The sequence below is a fragment of the Protopterus annectens genome, chromosome 6.part0 (assembly GCF_019279795.1).
Source record: "Protopterus annectens isolate FY-2018-M chromosome 6.part0, PAN1.0, whole genome shotgun sequence".
In the NCBI taxonomy this organism is placed as follows: domain Eukaryota; kingdom Metazoa; phylum Chordata; order Ceratodontiformes; family Protopteridae; genus Protopterus; species Protopterus annectens.
Window position 1 is genome coordinate 1596131564 of NC_056737.1, and position 18263 is coordinate 1596149826.

Below are 18263 nucleotides of genomic sequence, written 5' to 3' on the forward strand. Positions count from 1 at the left end.
CCAACGATCGCTGGGCCCTCGACATAGTGTCTCAGGGATACAAATTTTATTTTTACACTCTGCCAACCCCAAAAGGGTTCCCAGATCTTCCCCCAAACCAGTGGGCAGAGGCCAAAAAGCAAGTCCTTTCCCTCCTCTCTATGAGGGCAATAGACCATGTTCCTGCAGAACAGACATGCCAAGGTTTCTACTCCAGACTCTTCCTGGTACCCAGAAAAGATGGCACATGGCACCCCAACTTCGACCTGTCCATTCTAAACACCTTTCTGGTGATACCAAAATTCAGAATGCTCAATCTCCAGCAGCTTCTTCCTATGCTTTCCAAGGATGCTTGGTTAGCCACCCTAGACCTAAAAGAGGCCTATCTACACATCCCAGTCAGGGAATCATGCAGGAAATACTTACATTTCAGAGAAGGATCACTTCACTTTCAGTTCTCTGCGCTTCCCTTTGACTTATCCACTGCTCCCAGAGTTTTCACAAAATGTCTGGCTCCCGCTATTGCATTTTGCAGACAAAGAAATATTCTAATTTACCCATATTTAGATGACTGCCTGACTCAGGCAGACAGTCAGGAAAAGCTGCTAAAGCACCTGACCTTTGTGAAAGACCTGCTGACCTCTCTAGGATATACTACCAATGAAAAGAAATCAAAACTAGTACCCACACAAAAAATTGTATTCCTGGGAGCAAGCCTGGACACAGCATCCCAGATGGCATTCCTTACACCAAAAAAAACAAACCTACATGACAACCTACTTCTCTCAACTAGCCACCAGGACCCAGTTATCCACAAGGAAAATCCTGAAAGCTCTAGGGTTCTTGGCTTCTTGCATTCTACTCATTCCGTATGCCAGACTGCATGTGAAGAAACTAGAATGGCACCTAAAAAGTCTTTGGTGTCAGCACTCTCAAGACCTGAAAACTCTTATGATACCTTGTCTAAGGAAAGATTTTCTTTGGTGGGCAGCAGCATGCTACCACAAGGAACTTACCTTCTCACTACCCCACGCCACCCAGACCCTCACCACAGATGCATCAGACTATGCCTGGGGTGCACACCTGGACAGCAGATGCATTCAGGGCCAATGGAGCCCAAATCAAATACATCTGCACATCAACCAAAAAGAGATGTTAGCTGTTCAGCACACCCTGACAGCTTTCAGACCCCTACTCTCCTGGGCCTCTGCTGATCAAAACAGACAACACCACGGTGATGTGGTATATCAACAAGCAGGGAGAGACTCACTCTTATCCTCTGTGCAGGCTCACTATGACTCTTTGGCACATGGCTGCAGCCATGCAACTACACCTGTTAGCACAATTCCTGCCAGGCTCTGTAAACTCTGTGGCAGACAACCTAAGCAGAAACCTGCTAGACCCACATGAGTGGCAGCTAGACCAAAGAACCTTCACCCTTCTAACCCAGAAATGGGGCACCCCGAAGGTAGACCTCTTTGCCTCCCACTCCAATCATTAGTTCAGCAAATTCTGCATCAGGGAACCTCACAGCAAGGCCTGGAAAGTGGGTAAACCACTCGGTATATGTATTTCCCCCTCTGCCACTCATTTCAAGGGTACTGCTCAAAATAATGGAGGAAAAACTGAGGACAATCCTGATTGCCCCAGGCTGGCCATGACACCACTGGTACCCATTGCTATGCAGCCTGTCACCCTTGCCACCATGGCACCTACCTCAGATCCTAACACTTGTGACCCAGAGGAATGGAGAATTCATGCATCCCCAATTGCAGACCCTCACTGTGTTAGCCTGGCTTATTCCTTGACCTCCCCTCAAGCTGCCAGTCTAAGCAAATAAGTTCTAGATGTTATTTATGAGGCCAGACGCCCCAGCACTAGAAAGTCTTATGCTGACAAGTGGAAAAGGTTTTGCACCTGGATCCAGGCTAAGAGAGCCAGAACGGCACATCCCACCCTACCTCTCATCCTGGATTACCTGGCAGACCTACTACACAAGGGTCTGTCCTTTTCTTCTATTAAAATTCATGCCTCTGCCATCTCTGCTCATTTCAGCACAGAGCCACCTTTTTTCTCGTACCCTTTCATCAAACAGTTCCTAAGAGGGGCTAACAACTTGAGACCACCCAGAAAAGCTCCTACCTCAGCTTGGGACCTAAACATTTTGTTGGAAAAGCTCACCCTGCCCCCCTTTGAACCTGCAGCTTCAGCAGAGTTAAAATTTATCTCGTGGAAGATAGCCTTGCTTCTGGTCATCACTTCAGCTAGAAGAGTATCAGAGCTACAAGCACTTATGGCTGTTGAGCCATTCATCATTTTCCATGCTGACAGGGTCTCCCTCAGGACTAACCCATCCTTCATGCCAAAAGTGGTGTCCAGTGTGGCTCTCAACCAATCCATTCATTTGCCCACCTTTTTCCCTAACCCACAAAACAAGGGGGGAAAGAATTCTGCACTCCCTAGAGGTGCACAGACAGCTCGGATTCTTCCTAGACAGGACTAAATATTTTAGAAAAACTGATCAATTGATACTCAGCTTCACTGCAGGAGCAGAGGGCAAGGCCATATCCAAACAAACAATTTCCAAATGGATAGCACATTGCATCCATTTCTGCTACAAACAGCATAGAAAACCTCCCCCCAAGGGGGTCAGGACACATTCCACCAGAGCAATCACCACCTCTGCAGCTTTCCTCAGAGGGGTCCCCACCAGGGACATCCTGGAGGTCGCAACATGGATTTCTGTTCATACCTTCACCAAGCATTACCACCTTCCTATCTTCTCCAAATCCAGTGCAGGCTTTGCCACTGCAGTCTCTCAGGGCATCCTAGCCAGCCCCCAGTCTTCTTGACTGCCTCCACCCTTTTCTTCAGCTTTGGGAAGCAACCCAAATGTGATGACTGCAACAGTGAAACATGAAGAGCATAGTACAGTTGTGTACACTTACCATAAATGTAGATGTTCGAGTGTATTCACTGTTGCAGTCCTGGTTTCCCTTCCTCCATTCCCCTTGTCTCTCTCTCTCTCTCCTTACAAGGAATATTTGGTATTTACTTTCTTACTGGTGGTGTTCTTCCACCATAACCTAGCTCTTTACTGGGGACTCCTGACAGGGCAAGAAAAACTGATGTAATGGTGTCGGCTGTCTGTTTTTATACCACTGATGACCTGATGTAAGTCCTGGAGTGACAGCAACCGATGCAGAAATACTAAGCCTCTGGTATTCGGGCCTACTGAGGGCTACCCTGACAGGGATAACCCAAATATGGTGACTACAACAGTGAATACACTTGAACATCTACATTTATGGTAAGTGTACACAACTGTACTATTCTTCACACTTTGGATTTGCATGGACAGCCCAGATATTTCATGGGTAATACTAAGGCCATTCGCAAATCTGAGCAACTGAGCTGTGGGAAATCTTACACTACTGATCCAGTAGTTGACTTCTAGAGTGGATGACTTGGCTACCAAAATGGATTGTGGTTATCCTGTGCCTAATAGTACCTGTGCTTCAACAAGTGGGGGACATTCTCCCTTTGTCAATACTTCTACTACCTTTAGGAATGCTTCTGTTTCTGTGAATCTACCTCCTGGGCAAGTAGCAATGTCTAACAGACAACTGTTGAATGTGCAAACTGGGACTAATGAACATTGGTCACAAACTCTGGGTAATAATGCTGTTCCTTCCCTTATTAACTGTTTAAGTGAACCGAGTTTCTTTCTAATATGACCATCTGGATCCCTTAATAATGGACATTCAGTTGGACATAATATTGTAGCAAGTTTAAAATTATTCGATCTCAAACTTTTTAAATATAAAAAATTACAGCTTGAGATTCTTTATCTTGAAGAATGCATTACGAGGTGCCAAATCCCGAAGGGCTTACGCCACTGGAGGTTTCCGGTGGGGGTGGTGCAAGATTCTACATTCCATCCTGAATTATTACAGCTCTTTGATTCTCAGGACTGTGATTTTCTGCATTTATTAATTAAAAATTATAAACTGGACATGGACTTGTTGAAAAATGAATTTGTGGGTTTCGAATCCACTATTATTGGCGATGCTGATTTTGCACAATATAAATTTGACTATCAACGTATTTACAGCAGCACTGAAATTGTTTTAAATAAACTTAGTCACAAAAAATAGAAAGTTGGAAAGGGATACATTAGATTACTTGAACGGGAAAGCTTATCGCCTTCCAACTAGCTTTGTGTCTTTTTTGGCTGATGGGATTAATAATAATGCACATAATGGTCATGACCTGTCTTTGGTATCTTCCGAGAGAGAGGGAAGCATGCATATTCATGAGAGTGTCAGCACAGATGCAAGACATAGCAAACAGCTACAAGAGCGTGCTGCTAACAGTAATGAAACCAGGGATCAGAGTTTTCAGAATGGAGGGTGACTGAGTCAACAGCAGTCGAATGCCCGCCATTCCAGCAACAAACGACAGGAAAGAAACAACAGGCGGAGGAGGCAGTGATCCATGGAGAAGATTTGCACGGTATTTATGATGATGTGGACAGTGTGTTGCCTGAATTATGGATTTTAAGAAACTTTACAGGTGACTTTAAAATTTACAATTTTTCAGAGCATGAGATTTCTCCTATACTTGTTGAACTTTTGGCAATTATGCCAACTAAGAGAGCTGATTTAGCAGCTACCTTACTAGACCTTAAGATTTTCACTCAAAAGCTTAATTGAATGTCTTTATTCGGAAATCAGTGTTCTATGTCTCATGACTTGTGAGTATCTAGTGTGTTTAACTCTATTTTGCAGAATAATGTTGCTTTATTTTAAAAAAAATGTGCGAATTAGACATTAGGAATATGCTGAGTAAGACTTTGAAATGTTTTAAAGGTTATAATATTTCAGCTACTGAATTGGATGAGTTTAGAAATGCTGGTGTTAAAGTTTTAAAGCCTGATAAAGGAGGGGGCTTGGTCTTCATGAATGAACGTGATTACAACAACAGGATTTTTGATAAACTTAACTCTGATGTCTATGTTGTGGATCCTCTAAATGAATATAATGGGGCTTGTCAATGCATTAGATCACATCTTAATGATTTATTCATTGATTCTAGAATTGACATTGATGTTTATAATTACATTAATATAGTGGCCCCTTTAACTCTGACTATGTTTGGACTCCCAAAAATTCACAAGAATGAATTGACTCCACTGTTCTGCCCTATTGTGGACGGGAGAAAATGCATCAGTTATGGTTGTGTAAAGTATGTTGACAGTTTATTGAAGAAATATTTGAAAGTTGTACCCCAGATATGTTGTGACTCTTGGGATTTTTTAAACAGTTTAAATTCCTTGATATTTGATGCTGGACTTAATTTTTTAACAATCGATGTTAAGGATTTATATACTGTTATTCCGCAGGCTTTAGGCATAGAATGGGTAAGGGAATTCCTATATAAAAAGGGTTCCCCTGGAGATGAGGTTGACCTGATAGAGTATTTACTTGATATTATTCTCTCTAATAATTTCATCCTTTTCAAAGGAAACTTCTACCTTCAGAAATCGAGGGTAGCAATGGGCTCCCCCTGTGGGGGGAGTTTTGCTAACTGCGTGATGGCCTTTTGGGAGGAAGAGTACTTATTTAAAAGTGAAATTTATAAGGGACACATTGTTTGGTATACCAGATTTTTGGATGACATTTTTATTATTTTTGAAGGTGATAGTCATGAGGCTTTGACATTTGTCAAGCAAATTTCTGGTTTAACCCATTTTCTAGATTTTACCTTTGAATTTGGGACCGAACACATTTCTTATCTTGATGTGTCCCTTTTAAAGGATACCATTAATATGAGATATGTGGCCAAAATTTTTAGAAAGCCCACGTATTCTAATAGATTCTTGCACTGTGAGAGTAACCACCCTTTCCATCAGAAGAAGGCGGTGGTTGAAGGTCAATTAGTAAGAGTGGCCAGGATGGTCACCTTTGATGATGATTTTCTACTTGAGTGTGAGCACTTGAAGAACATGTTTTTGGCTAGGTCCTTCCCTATTGCATTATTAACAACTGTTATAAATAAAGTAGTAGCTAAAAGGGTTGATGGTTGGTTTAAACCTATTCTTGGGGGTGGACATGTACACATAGACCCCAATAGGTTGGACATTTTTAATGAGGCGCATGCTATACTTTCTAATAGTGGTATAGATCATTCATTGAAATTTAGTACCTCCTTTTCATTAGATGATGGAATCCTAAGAAATATTTTATCTAAAAATTGGGTACTATTTATGGAGGATTCTTCATTTAGACAAAGGATTGGTACTGAACCAGGTATGCTATTTAGGCGTGGATGTAATATTAAAAATGTATTGGAGAATAAGAGTAAGCCTTATACCGGTGGGTCCGGTATGTTTAAATATGGATGTTGTAAATTTTGTCATTTAATTAAGGCTTCTGAGAGATTTGGTATTGCAAATAAAATGCATTATTTAAATGGTAGGTTCAACTGTGAAAGCCCGTGGGTTGTTTATCTTGCCCAGTGCCAGAATTGTACTGGTTTTTATATTGGAAAAACCGAAAGGTATTTTAAAGAGAGAGAATTTATGAGCACCAGTACAGTATAGAAAAGAGAAATAGTACTAATGCTTTAGCCAGGCATGCCATAGAAAATGATGGTCATAAAATTTTTATATATGGTTATTGAACAAGTGATGAAAGATGAAAGGGGTGGGCCATGGCAGTTATATTTAGAAGAACAAGAGTTATACTGGCAACTTAAGCTTAATGCCTATCTTTACCCGAGAATTAATGAACAGTGCTCCTTAAAATGGATTTTAAAATTAAAAGTCTTAGAAAGGTAGTTTGTTTTTGTTGTTATTTAGAATATATTCTTTATTGGAATTTCTTGAATAAATAGTGTTTAAGGAGGAATATATAATTTAAAATATTTATATTTATACACTACATGTGATTTTGGAGGTGGGTTTTCAAGCAATTCACGTTATTACATTAGTATGTTTAGATTAGTGTTGAAAAATGTTTTAATGTCTTTTTTATTGATTAATTAATGTGTGATGTCATCATTTAGTCACTATGTAATGGATGAAGCATTTTTATTTGTGTGAAGAACTTGAATTACTGTTTAATGAAAGCGCTAACATAAACTGATTTCTGGAGATTACCACTGCGTCTGTTTTTATTTCCTTTCATCCAATGTCTCTAGCTTTGGCTGTTTCTAAGCAAATCATGTCCTCCTGCATCTCTAATGCCATTTTTATGTTATTCATTTTATGGTAAATGTCTTTCTACCTCTCTAAAGTCTCATTCTAGTAGAGCTGTTGCTTATTCTGGTGCTTTTTTTCAAAGGATTGGATACCAGTTCCATCCTTGAGGCTTCTACTTCGACTTCTGTTCATATCTTCACTAAGCATTACAAGTTGTATGTTATTTCCACCACAAGAGCTGTCTTTGCCAGAGCTCTCCTGCATGGGTTTCTAGAGGGCTGCTTTGTGCCTTCCTTCTCCTAAATTTCCTCTTGAGCTTTTGTGCTCTCTTTTTTGTAAAGAATACTGCAACAGTGATATGGAAGGACAGCCATGTAAATAAAATCTTACTATAACAGTCTATGTTCTTCTCTTCACTGTTGCAGTATTTGCTCCACTTCTACTCTGCTCTATTCCTTCTGTCTTCCTGGCTTGAAATTCTTTTCTTTCTTGCACATGTTACTCCTACTTCCTTGAAATATTTGTTCCTCCTGGGGCTTTTCATTTATGAGGTATATATGTTCATACATCACCTTTAATGCCCTGTGTCTTGTGTGGGGGGCATACACATATGACATACAGTGTCTATATATTTTTAAGGCTTTGGTATACTGGTTGGACTTAGAATCCGTTATGTAAAGAATACTGCAGCAGTGAAGAGAAGGACATCTACTGTTATGGTAAGATTTTGCACAACTGTAGTTTCTCTTTGTCCTGTCACTCTGACCTGAAGGTCAGTGACCCCAGGAAGTAAATTTTTGTTATATTTTCAAAATAAAAGTCTTGAAATGCTGCTCAGTCTATAAAATATTTTTCTATTTTTCCCGTGACTTTCTCAATTTCTTCTTTCACCTTCTGATCCTGTATGTTTCTTTTGCCTGTAGGACTGCCAAGTTCTTGAGTAAGCTAAATGTCCTTCCCCCAAAGGCCATAAGTTTCTCTCGCTAACACTTTCATTAAGGGCTTGATCTGATGATGTCATTTTCATCCATTCATCAACGAATGGGTTTGGATCCGACTCGGCCACTTTCTCTAGATTCTAGGATCCAAGACTCGAGCTCCTCCCTTACCCATAATACTCCTGACTACTGTGTTACCTAATATCTTGTTTCCTGCTCTGCGGTTCGGTTGGGATTGCAGTCTCTTGAGCTCATTGTGGGTTTAGCGACTTTAAAAGTTTATATTGTCTTTAAATCTTTTTTCCTTTCAGTTATTTATTAGTCTCTCCCTTACCTCTTTTCTAAACTATTATAGCTACCAAATTTAAAATTTGTTCTTGGTATTCTTCATTACCATTGTTGGTAACCTTTTCTCTTTTACCTCACTTTTTGAGGTATTTTCTTGTTATACCATTACTGATATACATCTTTACTTTTTCTTTTCTTCCTTGTTTGTTAGGCTTTCTGCCTTGTGTTGTCTTATAGTATGACTGAAAAGCCTGCTGGATTTAAAAAGTGCAATTCCTGTGGGCATAAGATCTCCATCTCTGATGGCCACAGGGAGTGAATCTATTGTCTGGGGCCCAGCACACTTGGACACCTCCTGCTTCATCTGTGCTGTGTTTAATACCAGGGCAAAAAGTGACAGGAGGAACACGCTTTGTACTAAAAGGCTTCTTTCCAGCTTCTGCTCCTTCATCTGGTACTGCCACATCAGGAGCTCAAACCCCCTCTCAAGAATCCCAGGAAGCACCGTAAATGCTACCCTGCACAGTCTCCTAAGTCCGATGCTTCCTTCTGAGCCACCTAAAATAATTTCAAAGAGTTCAGATCCTACGTCTTTGGAGCCAATGTCTACTACTACCAAGTTTCCTCAGCTCCATAGTCCAAGGTTTTCCCTGGAGCTGGTGTCCCCGAGGTTGAGGTCTCCTTTCCTTCAGAAGACCCCTAAAAAGTCTTCCAGACCATCTTCCACTTCCTCCTTTAGGTCCTCCTGAAGTCTTTCTGAGGCAGAGGTGGATAGGATGATGAGAAAATTCCTCAGAACACAGATCCATATAGGGGTCTTGCCCTGTGGCAGAGGAGGTTAGGATGATGAGAAAATTCCTCAGAACGCATATCCAGATGAGGGTCTTGCTGACTCAGTCTTCCATTGGATCTTTGAGCCTTAAACCTTCTTTTCGCCTTGTTATCGCTCCTTGTCCGATCCAAGTTCTCTGAGAGTCGAAACTTCGGAGCCAAAGATACTTCTGTGTTCCACTCCGGTGACTTCCTTGATCTGATCATCTCCTACCTCCTGCAGCATGATGGCTGTCTGTGCTGAAGCATTGGCATTGGATCCAAGAGGTTGACTTCAACTCTAAAGTTTTCAGAGCTGTCACTTTTCTTTGGGAAGCATTGGACAGCTTGGCTCTGACTGCTTCGGAGTGGCGGGTTGGGGAAGGCCTTGGATTGTCTGCGTCAAGAGTCTCTGCTCTGGTTGGATTGTCCTTGGCTTCTCCTGGGCCTTCTGTCTTCTTGGTGGTGGAGAGGGTTTTTTGTTACCCCAGTACAGTTTTGACTCTTGCGCATTCATATCCAATCCCTGTTCCCTCTTTGGATTCTTTGTCTGAGTCTACTCATCCTACACCTCAGGGACAGCCATGTATGAGCTTCCAAGCAATTCCCACCTGGGAGCTCCCCACTTCCAACATGTCTCCAGAACACTCCTCTAAAGAGGTTCCTCAGAAGAGGTCAAGCAAGAAGAGACACTTGGATTCCCCATTGGAATCCCTCATGGAATACACTGATTTTGATGAAGGGGAAGGGTCCTCTAGATCTCCACCTGAGGATGTCTTGTTTGGAGACATCTTAGAGATCCTTTGCCAGAAATGTGGTTGGTCTTCCCAAACCCTTTCCCCAGGAGGAATTGGTGGTGTTGGAAGACTTCTGGCCTGGACTTGTCTACATCTTGGGTCCCCAGCAAAAATGGTACTCAAAGCCCTAGCATCGATGGCTGCTGCAGTAACTTAAGTATCCACAGCTCGTCTTCATTTGAGAATTCTTCAGTGGACTTTAGAGTGCAGCGGCCTTTTTATCAATATGCTTTATAACATCCAATAAAATCTCAGGTTTGCAGAAAATCCCTGCTGTAGTGTATACGCTCCAAACAGATTTGTCAAGTCCGCCCATCCCCTGAATGCCACATTGACCACAGATGCCTCCCAGTTGTCGTTAAGTGGCATTACTTGGTATGGACTGTTCAAGACACATGGTCCCCAGAAGAGACCAGTTTGAATGTAAACATCCTGGAGATGACAGCGGTGCTTCTAACATTAGCCTCTTCTAAGTTATGCAATGCCTTTCTTAAAGGTACCTCTTTACTTAGACCTTCAATTAGGGACCCCACTCCATCATGGGATCTAACTTTGGTATTACAAACTTTGGTGCATTCACCTTTTTGGACCTTTAGCTAAAGTAGACCTCAAGTTTCTATCTTGGAAAATGGTCTTTCTGATGGTTAACACTTCAGCAAGAAGAGTATCTGAACCACCATATTTGATTTAGATTTTTCACAAAGAGAGTTACATTTCACACTCATCATCCTTTTCTCCCAAACGTTTCCTCTGAAATGAACATCAATCAGGTGATCAGTTTAAAAGTTTTCTTTCCCAAATTTGACAATAAAGAGAATATACCCTTCATCTTTTAGATGTTCATAGGCAACTTCACTTTTACCTTCACAGGACTAAGGAATTTAGGAAAACTGATCAATTGTTTGACTCCTTTTCTAGTAATAAGATGAGAATGCCACTGTCAAAAACTACATTAGCCAAACTGATAACAGATTGTATTTCCTAATTTTATTCCTTGAGAGTCCTAACCTTGCCAAGACTAAAAGCTCACTCAACTATGTCACTGGTTACATCAGCTGCCTTTTGGGTTAGAGCCTCCATTGATGACATTTGTGCAGCTGCCACATGGTCTAATGCTCATACTTTTATTTCTCGTTACAAATTGGATATCCTCTCGAGAAGAGAGCTGCTTTCGGTTCTGAGGTTCTCTGGAACATTCTTCCATGAGGGCCACTGAAGGTTAAGGTTGCTGGGGACTCTGTCCTATTCGTTGAGGAGCGAATGAAAATGACAAAATCTGATATAAAGGTTATGTGCTCACCATAACTATGAATCTGTGTTTTCCATTTTCATTCTTCCTCAACTTCCCTCCCACCTTCAGCCATCCATGTCTTTGGTAGATACCTAATGGAATTTTTGGTAGGAACCAGAGTTTGTGTTTCAGTTCCTGATCTTTCAGCTATCACTATTCTGTCACAGTTAGGTTAAGATACCTTTTAGTGATATTGTATAATGGCAGCAAACTGAATCTGAGGTAACACCGTAGTCAGGGGCATTATGGGTAAGGGAGGAGCTCAAGAATCAGATCCTAGAATCTAGAGAAAGTGGCCAAGTTGGATCTGGTGATCAGATCCAAACCCATTCATTGAGAAAGAATGAAAATGGACAACACAGATGCATAGTTATGGTGAGTACATAAGTGGGATAATTTAAAAATAAAAGTTAATGTTGCCTCCTTTGCTGCTCATGTCTGTCAGCAAATTGTTTAATAAAGAGAGATTGAGTTGTTTGTGTTCATTCTTTCTTATCCAGCTATTTGGAAATCTCCAGTGTCTAGTCTAGGATTCCTCCTCCCTCAGTACTGGCAATGTTACTTGTATTGCTAGATGATTTGAGATCATTATGGGATGCGTGACAAACTCTTTTGTCAAATACCTACGTTTAAGTGATGCATACATCCTATCCAGTGTAGTCTAGTCTTAATGTCATGTTGACGTAAATAATGGGTAACATTTTTCTAGACTGCAGGCCTTCAAGAATTCCCTTAAATACATAATTTCCAATAATATAGCCTGTCATCTTGGTTCCCTATCTATATCAATTGCAAGGTTCCAGTCCCCTACTATGAACTGAATGTCCTGATGAAACCCCAGTATTTTATTCATAATTTCTCTTATTTCCTGTGTTTTTATCTTAGGGGAAGATAAGTACTTGACAAAGTTATGCCATAACATTGCCAGCTTCCTCTAAAATAATGAATGTATCCTATATGCCTATCAAGAGCTTCATTTGCATATTCCTCTCAGTCAGACTGTTAATATTCCACAACAATGCTTTGATATTACAATAGACTGTGAATGAATATGTCCCCCTTTTGTTCGTCTTTTATTTCCCCATCTCATTTTACATACCAATCCTGTTGGATGCATCCATTATTGTCCTGCCCAGTGTTTTAACTCTCTACAGTTCACTGTTACATTTAACATTTTCTGCTCATTTAAACATCTTAACAAACCAATCTTACTTTCCAAACACGAAAACACAATTAACTGTATACAGTGCAAAATAGATAAACTCTTTTCATATGATATTGTCAATTTTCATTCATTCCTCAATGGATGGGTTCAGGTCCAGCACTCTGATCCAACTCAGCCATTATACACTGATTCATGGCTCTTGACAAACTTTCAAGCTCCTTTGCTACCCACAGTGCACTACCCCCTGCATCCCTCAGCTCTTGTTTGCCGCTTTCGCAACTGTACATGATGACTACAGCTCTCGTGCAAACTTGTTTAAGAAAAGTTACATTTATTAACAACTTTATTTTTAATCATTAGTCTTTGATAAATCTTTCTGTTCGATACTTTTCTGTATACTATGAGTTTTTGCTACCCTTTTTCATTTTAATTCTACTTTTTACACTTACTAGTGTATTATCGCTACAATTGTTGGTAGGCCTTTCCACTCCTGTTTATCTTTTCCCAACGAGGGTGTTATACCTTTTCTTTCCATTCTAAAAAAAAAAAAAAAAAAAAAAAAAAAGGTTCTCTTGTTTTTTTTCTTCTGGTTGCAAGATTTCCTTTAGTGTTACTTTTAGTTCTGGTGTTGATATACATTATGTCTCAGAAAGGCTTTAAAAGGTTGATATATGTGGGTATAAAATGACCTTTCCAGATGTCCACACTCTGTGTGCCTACTATTAAGATGCGGAACACCTAGATCAAGATTGCAATATTTGTAGTGGATTTAATCCCAGGGCTTTAACTGAGAGGTAAAACAAGTTAATCTTAAAGGTATGCTGCCGTCTTCATGCTCCGGAATTCAATCTCCTAAAATTAAAATTACTTCAGATCCAGCCAGATGTACTTCGGATCCAAAGTCCCCGGATCCTAAGCCATTGCCTCGCACTGTATACTTGTCCAGCATGGATCTGGTCCCTTCCAGGGTGCCCTCCCCTATTTTGGAACAGCACTCTGTCTCCTTTGGTGTTGTCCTTTCATTACTGAAGAAGTCTCACGGAGGCAGATGTGGAAATGATAATGAGGAGATTCTTCACAGAGCAATTTTAAAAGGGAGTTTTCATGGTTCCTACCACCTCGGGTCAGGAACACTGTCTATCTTCTACTCCACTGATAACAACCGCTCCTCTGACCCAACCTGTAATGGTAGCGTTTGCAGATCCAAGTGTTCCAGGCCCTTCTGTGTAGCACTTGAAGAGAACTTTGTCTTTGGATCCTACTGTTACTCTGAATGCACTGGCCCCAACATCTTCGGATCCAGATGACTCTCAGAGCTGAAGCTTTCAGGTCGGATCCGAGGCGGTAGGATTGATTCTGAGGTTTTCTGAGCCATCTCTTCCTCTCGGAGCTTTGGCATTGGACAGCTCAGCTTTGACTTCCACCTTGGATGGATGGCTCTTGGAACAGAGGGAAGTGGAAGGCCAGAAACTAGTTTTCTCAGCTCCATTGGCTTCCTTCTGTCTGGAGCAGTCTGCCTTCGAGGTTGTGAGGAGGGGTTTCTCTGCTTTGGCAGGTCAGGCAGGTCCATTCCCCTCGGATCCGTCCTTGACATCTCAGCTGACTTTGCAATGTGATCCTCAGCATTCTGCTCCACTGGGACAGTCAGCCCAGAGCTTCCGGACCACCCAGCCAGGTATTGTCATCTCTTCCAGTATTTCTCCGGATCATCTCACCGAAGAAGTCCCTAGGAAGAGAACCTGCAAGAGGAGGCTTTTGGACTACCCCAGGAGTCCATCACAGAGGATATGATTGTCTCATTTGGAGACATCCTTGAGGTCCTTGTATAGAAGGGTGGCTGGTCTGCCCAAAACCCAACTCCCGAGGAGTCTGTATTACTGGAAACTTTTGAGACTGGCCCCTCTACTTCTTGGGTCACTCCACCCAGTTCTATTTTAAACATTAAATCGATTTACCTTAAACTACTTGTCATTACGTCTACTGGATTATTGATACAACTTGGTTATGGACTAACTTTTAGTACTGTTGCTGTTCATGTGGTTCCAGCTGAATAGCCTTGTTTTGCTCTTTTGACGTTTGTTGGTGCTTTTTACTTTATATTTTTTCTGCATTGAGAGCATTAACTTCCTGGGAACAATTGTTTTGTTCTTACATCTTATATTTTCTCTTCAGGCTCTGTCCCTCCCAAGTCTTTACAAAGTGGCTTTCAGACCAATCATTCTGTCTTTAATGGTGCTTTCTATTCAAAGCCTCCTCCATAATTTTCATTCTGTTATTTGATTTTATTAAGTTTGTCAGTGTGCCTTTCAATTTAATGATCTGTTCATACATTTGTCAAGTTTATTGGCCACAAAGGTCATGTTTCTTTGGCCCCTTCCATTTTGTCTTTAGCACAGTATTTAATCAGCTACCCACATCAAGATGGGGATTTGTGTCCTTCTGCTGTGCTTTTTGCTGGGGTTTGTTTCTTTTATCCTGTTTCTCTTCCCTTATGAAGACATTCAGAGTTCTTGGCACTTTATTAATTAGTAGTGCTAGAGGTTTACAATTTTAACATTTTTTTAGCTAACTGCATGGGAGTGCTGTTACATAGTTGCCCAGTGCCATTGCACTTTGAAAGATCACAAACGATAGTGACTATGTTGAAATCATGCATAATTGCATCTGTTTTTCAGTATGATTGAGCAGTTAGTATGAAGAAGCCATAATACCTGAAATGAATAAGAAAGGCAGGAAAGAAGTGGCTGGGTAGATGAGGAGTAGCCTTTGGAGCAACTGATGGTCAGATGCAAGGAGTCAAAAAAGGCCACAAAGATGTTATGGCATTCTTTGAAATTCCTTTTAGGTATCAGAAGGCAATGTACAATTCTTGAATCTCTTACTACTAATAACAGAAGGGCACTATTAGTAGTAAGAGATTCAGAAGGCCACTATTTTCCTGTTATGTAAACATGTTGGGGGTAGGTTATGATAAGGCCCATGTACAAAGTTGTAGTGTCCTTGGAGTTTGACCATTATAGAATTCTCATCTGATTCTTGAAAATTTTATGTGATGATCTGACTTTCTTTTGCAAGAATATCTTGCAGTGTATTTGACGTTTTACACATGTAGACATGCTTTACTAGTGGTTCTTATGAAATGTACTGAATAGTTTAAACCTCTGTATCCAGGATAAAGGAAAATAGATGCTTACTTCCTAGTCAGTGTTGCTTTTTGTAGGACTGTGCATGGAGAGATTGCCGGCCTGTAGAACTTCAGAAATTGATCTTATTTTTACTTGACACTTCTGTCATAGTTTTTTGCTGCTTCCTGATACAATTATTTTGTGTGAAGAGCTTATTAATGAAAGTTTATGTTGGACAACTAAAGTAAAATGAAGACATCTCAGGAGGAGAGATGATGTTTAGTAAACTGATAAATTGATTTATTAGGATGGGCATGTGTGTTAGTTATGATTGCTGACAAATCCTACTATTGAGTATTAGGAGGTTTTAGAATTTGTGTTTGGGTTAGATCGGGCAGCAGAAATATACTGGGGTAGACAGAGTATGCAAATAGCGAGGGAAGAATAATTTTAAAAAGTATATTTATTTTAAGTAGTGTACTTATCCGTCTCTTTTCTGATTTTTTGTAATGCCTTATTGCTTTATGGTATTTATATGCAGGAAGATTTTCTTGATCTGACAGTTGCAGTCAAAGATGTTTCTAGTCTGGAAGAAGCCCTCTGGAATATGTACGTGGAGGAAGAATGTTTTGATGCAGATAACCTCTACAGATGTGCGGCCTGCAACTGCCTGGTTAGGGCAGTAAAGGTTAGGCATTTTCTTTTTTACACAGTTTTCACAAGTGTATTGCTGAAAGTAATAATTAAATACGACAGTAGTGCATGGCATTAGTAAAATAACAAAATGTTAGTTCTTGGTGAACTTTTGCAGGGGCAGAACAGCAATGAGATCAGTCATTGTGTGGTCTGATTTTTCAGAGGGCAGTTTTCCTCTCCTCTTGTTAGTAAAAATTGCTTTGCAATAATAAGTACAATGGCTGGCACATGCCCCTGTAAAACCGATGTTAGCTCATATCATTTTCATTCAGTCTTGCTCCTCAAAACCATAGATCATCTTACTGTATTTACTGTATTGTAAGTAGTTTCTCAGTCATTTGGCCTGCATTTTTAGCTGACTAGTATAACCATATTTTTCATTTTTCCTTTTTGCAGAAAAAGTAGTATTTGTTTGTAGTAACTTTTGTAAGAAAATTGTATGAAGGAACAGGAACCCCTCTTGGAATGAGTATTACTGTGTGCTTTAAAATGTTTTATGGAATTTCTGTCACTATTGGTTGGATTTTCTTAGTAACAATTGGAAATAAGTGAGTTAAGTAAAATAATGACGTCCTTACTTTAATTTGTTAACATGTGTACCTTGTTTCAGAAATTGTAATGCTCACTGCTTGATCTGAGGTCGAGATTTTCATATCTGTCACGTATAGGACTATGACTAGCAGGTACACAGTATTGCTTGGTGAATGTTGTTTCTGGTCCTCACCAGCTTTCCCTGGCTGTGGAAGGCTCTCACCCTACTCTGGAACAAGCTACCCATCTATGTCAAGCAAAGTTCTTCATTAGCACTCTTCAAGAAAATCTTGATGAGTGGATGGGAAATAGGAAATACACCCCGGGGATCACTTCTATGTCTCTGCTGGACAGTGGCACAGGAAAAAAAACTTTCTTGGGTGGCGTAAGCCAGGGAACCTTGTTGGCTAGGCTTACGTAGGCCATTGGGCCGATAGCCTAGTACCTGCCTATGAACTCTTAACCACAGTGCCTTGAAGCTAAGGGGCTATCTCTGTAGTTCTTCAGACATAATGGCTCCAGCTACTCTGATCTTTAGCCTAGTGTAAACATATGAACCTATACACACACATACACGTCTGTGTACTTGACTTTTGTTTCAGTTCTTCAGTCTCATTAGTCTTTACCTCATTTACTTCTACATATGATGGCACTTATTTTGTTCATCAGAGGCAATCATCCTGTCCGATCCCTTGTGATAGAAGTCTTTTTGGGCATGAGGGATGATAGCTGCTGATTGACTTGTCATATATGTGCCTTTTCTGTGGTGGGCAAGTTCCTTTTTTCATTGAGTTTAAATTATTATTTCCTAAAGTTGCTCCAGTCTTCCTCTTTTTTAACCTTAGAGAAGCCTTTCTCCTTTTCCTAGCGTTTCTGTCTATTCCTATTGTAACCTTTTCTTGAATGCCCTGAATCTAGGTTATGGTGGGCATTTTCCCTTTTTCTCTAGGAGACCTTAATGTTCTTTGTCTCTTTCCTGTAAGTGCTGTCTTCCTGAGGTGAGCTCAGTTTCTAATAGACTTCCAGGTGTCACTACTCCAGTTCATCTAGAATGGTTCTCCTTTTTCACCCTTTTATAGACCATGCATCCCTCTCCCTCTATTTTTGTTTCATTCTTGCTTTGTTTTTTGTCAGTAGGCTGTAGGTGCAAAACTTTGCCTTTGTTCCCAAATTGATCAAGAGGCTGCAGTTCCCTCAATTGGTCACTTCAGTTGACCAGCCCAGTCTAGGACCTCTCCTTATGCTGAGTAGCATCTTGTCATATGGCAGACATTGGGCCACCTGTTTATCTTTCTGGTAGGCCTACACCCAGAAATGTATGATCTGATTTCAATTTTCATTCTGTCCTCAACCGATAGGTTCGGATCCAGCTTGGCTGTTACTAAATCGTGTGGCAACCAAAACTCTTGAGCTTCTCCCTCACCCATAATGTACCAACC

The 18263-nt window shown here is 40.6% G+C and overlaps 1 protein-coding gene across 2 annotated transcripts in view; it reads left to right on the forward strand.

The window, feature by feature from the left end:
- The window catches only part of USP40 (ubiquitin specific peptidase 40), a 3368940-nt gene that overhangs the window by 728754 nt on the left and 2621923 nt on the right, over positions 1–18263 (forward strand). For both annotated transcript variants that reach the window (XM_044075047.1, XM_044075048.1), the window contains one exon: positions 16139–16285. In XM_044075047.1, coding sequence (XP_043930982.1) covers positions 16139–16285 — 147 coding nt within the window. The remainder of the gene's footprint in view (positions 1–16138; positions 16286–18263) is intronic.